The sequence below is a fragment of the Lontra canadensis genome, unplaced genomic scaffold (genome assembly GCF_010015895.1).
Source record: "Lontra canadensis isolate GAN:19392208 unplaced genomic scaffold, GSC_riverotter_1.0 scaffold8, whole genome shotgun sequence".
In the NCBI taxonomy this organism is placed as follows: domain Eukaryota; kingdom Metazoa; phylum Chordata; class Mammalia; order Carnivora; family Mustelidae; genus Lontra; species Lontra canadensis.
This window is the reverse complement of record NW_022631002.1, coordinates 1704897-1710896: the sequence shown is the minus strand read 5'-3', so window position 1 is coordinate 1710896 and position 6000 is coordinate 1704897. Positions and strand designations below refer to the sequence as shown.

General features: G+C 65.2%; 1 protein-coding gene across 1 annotated transcript in view; it reads right to left on the bottom strand.

Moving 5' to 3' along the window:
- Positions 1 to 681: 681 nt before the first annotated feature.
- SLC7A5 (solute carrier family 7 member 5) overlaps positions 682 to 6000 on the bottom strand; it is a 29852-nt gene continuing 24533 nt past the window's right edge. The window contains exons 5-10 of the mRNA XM_032853791.1: positions 5695 to 5818; positions 4796 to 4899; positions 4350 to 4446; positions 3794 to 3943; positions 2060 to 2237; positions 682 to 979 (exon numbers count right to left, since the gene is read on the bottom strand). Coding sequence (XP_032709682.1) covers positions 924 to 979; positions 2060 to 2237; positions 3794 to 3943; positions 4350 to 4446; positions 4796 to 4899; positions 5695 to 5818 — 709 coding nt within the window. The 3' untranslated portion in view covers positions 682 to 923. The remainder of the gene's footprint in view (positions 980 to 2059; positions 2238 to 3793; positions 3944 to 4349; positions 4447 to 4795; positions 4900 to 5694; positions 5819 to 6000) is intronic.

Here is a 6000-nt window from a genome sequence, read left to right as displayed (position 1 = left end):
GCGGGACGTATGGAGCCGGAAGCTAGCCCAGATGCTGGCCCTGCTCTGCCGTCCCAGGTGGCGCACACGGGTGGGAGCTTGGGATTGTCTGGGCGCCCGTGACCTCTGCCCGGGGCCCCCGCCAGCTGCAGACACCAGGTGCAGGAACCTGCCTTCCGCTGAGCCGGGGCTGGGGTTACTCTCGGAAGGCAGCTGTTCTAGTGACCTTCTCTTTTCTCTTCTGGGGGTCGGGGAGGGATCCACCCTTGGATCTTTAAGGCAAAGAGACTAAGTCCCGAGATTAGTTTTTGCTAAAGTCACTACATCTACAACAACAACAACAAAAGAAAGCCAAGCGCGCGGTCTGGGCTGCCGTCTGTCTGTCAGTGCAACTCGGAGGTCCGCACAGTGAGGCCTGAGTCTCGGTGGCTCTGCTCCTGGGCCCGGAGTGCCGCGGACTCAGGATCCCCCCTTCCTGGAAGCCTGTGCTGGGCCGGGCACCGCACCCCACCACACGCCTGGGGCCCTCGCAGGCAAGTCAAGCTGCAGGGGGCAGAGGGCAAAACTCTCACTATTCCCCCTCATTTCTTTAGAAAATAATCATCTTAGTGGTGTCAACTTGACCCCAAATTTAAGTTAAAAAATTAATACAAATAAACAAAGGCTGAAAGAAGAAGGCCCCAGCGGACGAGCAGCCTGTGGTGGGTCAGGGGCCCGGCCTCTTCTTGGCGCTACGCTCGTGGAGTGAAGACAAAAGTTCGCTTTCTGGGACTAAAGTCGTACCAGTCTGCACTGGGGCCCCAGCCCCCGACCCGGTGGAGGGACGGTGTGGGGCCCTCAGCTGAGCTGCCTGGATGACGGGACCGGAGTCGCTGTTCAAGGGTGAGATGCTCCAACACCATCTTCGTGCGTTTTCTTTCCGGCAGCTTCTAGGTCCTTCTGGCTTACGTCTCCTGGGGCACCACCTGCATGAGCTTCTGGCAGAGGACTGTCGTGGAAACTGCGAGGCGGGGGGACACGGGAGTTAGCTCGGGGACACCACCGGGAGTGGGCGGCATGGGCTGCAGCTCGCCCCGTCCCCCGTGGCCACACCTCCCGCAGCTGCACCAGCAGCCGGAGACCCTGAGTTCCTTCCGGAACCTCCTAGTGCGCGCACAGCTGCCCGGGGCCCTCGGGTCTCCCCGCAGTGGGGCGCCAGCCCGCACGCCAGCCCGATGAGAGGCGGAGAATGCTGTGGGAGGCACCTCAGCCTCAGCCCAGGTCCGAGCCCGGGGCTCCTGGGAGCCGCACTGGGGTGGAGGGGGTGGGCACGGCCTCCTCGGGGTGACCGCCACTTGCAGGCTGGCCTGTCCAGGGGCCCAGCCAACACCCTCTGCCCGCGGCCTCTGCGAGCACTCATTTCCGGATGGGGGGGCTCCTGCTCCAGGCCCCCGGGGTGGCGTGTTCTGGAAGATGACTGACAGGGAGCCAATGGGCTGGGCTGGAAGCAAAGCTGCACCAAATGACCAGCAGGCGGTGCCAGACAGAACGCAGGACGGTCGCCTGGCCCGGGGTGACTAGGGCGCAGGCCTGCGGACGCCCTGACTTTCCCGAAGCCTGCCACATTCGACGTGATTTCAGTCATGGGCCTGAGCTTGGCTGGTGAAGGGAGCCCAGGACGGCATCCCGGGGTCCTTCTCTGCCTTTCTAGGTCAACCGGCTGTGCTTAAGCTGCTGGGATTTCATGACTCGGCCATCGCAGCCCCGTCCCCGGGAATCCCTTGTTCTGAGATTAGCAGGCGCCGCGCTGAGCGCCTAATCCCTGCGATACGTGGGCCGGACGCCACCGCCAAGCAGGCCACAGCACCCCAAAGCTCTGAGAACACCTCACTGCTGACCCCAAAGCCAGGGCCTCACACACCCCTCACCGCCCCTGGCTGACCCTGGCCCAGTGGGAGCTCCTCTGCTCCTGGATGGGGGGGGTTAGACCAGAGCTGCAGACGGCCCTGCTCTGGGGTCTGGGGTCTGGGGTCTGGGGTGGGGGCGGGGGGCTGGGGGAGCTGAGGCCAGCCCTGGGGCCCTGGGGTGCAGAGACACTCACAGATGCCATGGACAAGCCACTTGGGCTTGTTTTTCCACCAGACCCCGAAGAAGTAGACGGGGAGGCCGCTGAGGATTATGGTGAAGCCGATGCCGCACTCCACGGGGGTCTTCCAGAAGGAGACCGCGATCAGGAAGAGGCAGGCCAGGATGAAGAACACCGGGAGGGCCAGGTTCACCTGGATGGGGACGGAGCAGGCACTGACATCAGCTGCCTGTGCCCCCACCTCCCACCCCACACCCCCCACTGCCCGCTGCCCCGAGTCCCGTCCACCCTGCCGAATGCAGACCCTCGCCGGAGGAGTCTTTTCCCTTGGGACCCCCACCCCCAGGCACCCCCTGCATCCCCCGCTCTGAGCCACTCCTGCGCCGCTGGGTCGCAGCCGAGCTCAGAGCAGCTCTGACCTCTGGGGCCTGTTCTGGCCTCCACCGGCTCCGACCTGCATGGTTTTCTGAGTCGGCAATGGGGAGCTCCACCCGCCCTCAGTGCAGAGCCACACAGGAACTGCTCTGAGCACACGGAGCGCAGACACAGCCAGGTCGGGCCCTTGCGGCTTCCCGAGGTCAGAGAAGGTCAGCCTCCTGGTTCCATCACAGGGTGGAGGCCTGCTCAGCCCCGGACCCGCGGTCACTCAAGGGAGGGGCCCGGCGCTTCTGGGAAGACCGTGGCCGCCCACGAATCCCACAGCAGTACCCGCCTCCTCAGAGAGCCCTTTGTGGGCAGGTGGGCTGTGGTCTGTGCCCCATGTGCACACGGCCCACACACAGCGTTCAAGGCCGCGGAGCTGCAGCCACACCCACAGCTGGCAGCCGCTCCCGGGACTCTCATCCCACGTCTGCTCCCCGAGCCTTCTGCCGGGTTGTCTACACACTGGAAGAAACTCTAGAGCATGAGGGACAAGCGAGGGTCCCACTCAGCCCACGGGGCATGCCACCCTGGCCGCCTGGCCCCAGTGGGGCAGCGCCCCCCACCACAAGCGAGGGCCGAGCTGATCCCGCCACTGAGGTTGACTGTGTCCCCCCAGAAGAACCCGTCCCAGGCCCTGCTAGGCTCTCTGCCAAGGAGGAGGCTCATGGACAGGTGCCCACTGCGAGGACCACGCACCAGCACGAGCTGGACAAGGGACAGGAGCTGCTGGCCGGCGGCTGCCCAATGGCCACGACAAGAGGGTTGGGCCATGGCTGACGTGCTCACAGGGCCTTCATGGCTGCCCTCCTGGGAGAGACAGGGTCACCCTTGGGAAGCTGTACCCGAGGCCTGAGCAGACAAAGGCCAGCACCCTGCTTTCTCCTGGGACGGCCACAGCCAGGGGAGGTACCTCCACCCGCACCCCAGCTGGTCTTCCCTCCCGCGCTGGGGCCTCACCTGGCCCCCTGCCCTGCAGCGCTCGGCACCCCCCAACCTGGCATGTGGGGGTCTCACTTATCGCTCTGCCCTCTTTGGAACAGTAGCTCTAAGGCACGTACGGTCTCATTTGTTCAGTGACAAACTGCCACACCTGGAAGCGTGCGGTCGGCCCCAGAGTTCTTGGTTACGGCCACGACGTGAACTAGCTCCCTGTCTAGCTCAGAAGCACGTGCACAGAGATCTGACTCGGGCCTCTCCGGGATGTTCTGGAGAGAGTGCCCTCACCCCTGATTGGTGGAGGGAAGGGTGGGATGGCGGCCTGCCTGGCCACGGGCCACTAGGCATGGAGCCTCGTGGTTACAGAGCCCCGGCCGGTGGGCTGCTCACCTTGATGGGCCGCTCCAGCTCAGGCTTCTGGTAGCGGAGCCATAGCATCCCGGCGATGGCCAGGGCCACGCAGAGCCAGTTGAAGAAGCTGAAGAAGTTGATGACAGAGAAGATGTCTCTGGAGAAGGCGTACAGCAGCGTCATGATGCACTGCGAACAGAGCAAGGCCGGGCTGGGACACGAGCACACGCGGAGCGCGCGGCCCGCCCGCGGACACCCCCTCCCCGCCCGCAGTCACCCCTCCCCGCCTGCGGTCACCCCCTCCCCGTGGACAAGGCGCGGGGCTCCTGGGAGTGGCCCGCGCACAGCTGGCTCCGACACCCCCGCCCCACACGCTTCCACACCGTTCCCAAGCCTTCTGGATCACAACTACTATGCGTAATTTTTGGAAATAAAAACTCAAAAAGAAAAATGAAGCGTGTCACGTATGAAGCGTGACATGAGGAAGCACTCGTGCTAATTATTCATGTCTCCACGTTGGCAAGTGTGCAGGCTGCGGACAGCACGCGGAGCCGGACGGACAGAGGACAGGGCGCGGACGGCACGGCCCACTTACCGTGAAGACAAGGGACGGCATGGGCGTCAGGAGCTGGGGGTGGATCATGGAGAGGACGGAGGGCAGGTGGCCCTCCCTGGCTCCCACGAAGAACAGCCTGTGGACGTAGGAGCGGGCGCTCAGCCCCCTCCCCACACACCCTCGGCAGGGCAGGGAGTGGAGAGGGCCCATGCCCAAGCGCCGGCTGCCTGTGGGGGCTTCCCGGCATCCTTGAGGGGCTCAGCCGGCCAGGGTTTCGAAATGAACACAAGGAAGAGTCCAGAAGGACATGGTTGGGTCACCTCTAGCCGGGGGCTGGGGGAAGAGGGGGGTTCGTGGTTCCCTTGTTTCTGTACCCCTCAAACGTGCCAGAATGAGACTCGGAGCGCACGTCAGAAGGTGGTGTGCGGTGGCCTCCCCTGCGCCCCAGGGCCCGGGGGATGCGGCGGGTCCAGGTAGGGGCTCACCGAGAGGACGTGAAGAGGGACCCATTGACGGAGCCGAAGCAGGACAGGCCCACGAAGACGGGGATGATCCAGGACATGACGCCCAGGTGGTAGGTCCCGAAGTCCTAGGCAGACGGGGAGCATGAGCCCCTCAGCCCCAGGGCCCAGCCCAGTGCCCCCAGCTCTCTGCCCGGACAACAGGCCACGCGGCCATCCTCACAGCCAGGCCCCGGCACGCTTCTGCCTACACAGCTTCCCACGGGCTCATCGTGAGATGTCTGCACTCAGAGTGGCCTCCTGGGGTCTGGACCTTGGGGGCAGCCCCAGGGACAGGACCTGGGTCAGCATGGGGCGCTGTGCCTCAGTCCTCATCCATACCCTCAGGCACCTGTCCCCGCTGCAGGATGCCGGGGGTCCCTGGGCACCGTGTCCCCACACCAGCACATCCGTTCAAGGGAAAGGAGCGCGGCCGTCTCTGGCTGGGCCCCCAGCGTCGTCCCGCCGCCCAAGAGCAGAACTGGGTGTTTATTCAGAAGAAGGGGTTGCGTGTTGCCATAGCTGAGTCCACCGGGTCTGGGGGCCACCTCTGCTGGGCCCGGGAATGCCACATCCAATAAGCCCAGGGTCCACGGCGCCCGTGCAGGAGGCTCAGGCTCCCAGCAGCTCCGCCCCACGCTCAGGGTTGGAGGTGTCGCTCACCGGGGACTCACCCCTCCCCCACGCCTAGATGGCTCCCTCGTGCTGGCCCACACCTGGGCTGGGGGAGGCCGGGCCCTGGCGTGCGGCAGACTCCCGAGTCTCAGGGGGACCCGGAGTTAAGGGCCAGCGCCCACTCTTTCCGGGGGTTGGCAAAGCGCCACTCAACCCTCCCGAGGAGGGAGCGGTTCGCAGGGGCCTGGTCTGCTCGGGTGGCATCTTACCACGGCCACAGCCTCCGACGTCAGCATCTGCTCTGTGGACAGTGTGGTGAAGTAGGCCAGGTTCGTCAGCACGTACACCAGGGTGACGATGGGGAGGGAGATGATGATGGCCAGGGGCAGGTTTCTGCAAGGAAGGGGAGGCGGATGTCATCCAAGGGCAGCCTGGCATGGGCCGGACCAGAGGGTGAGGAGCGGCTGCCCCTTCCACCACATGGGGGGCTGGAAACTGGCAGGAGGGCGGCGGTGTGAACCTGGGCCAGGGATTCCGCCGCTCCAGCCCCGGGCCCCCGGGGGAGCCTGGTTCCA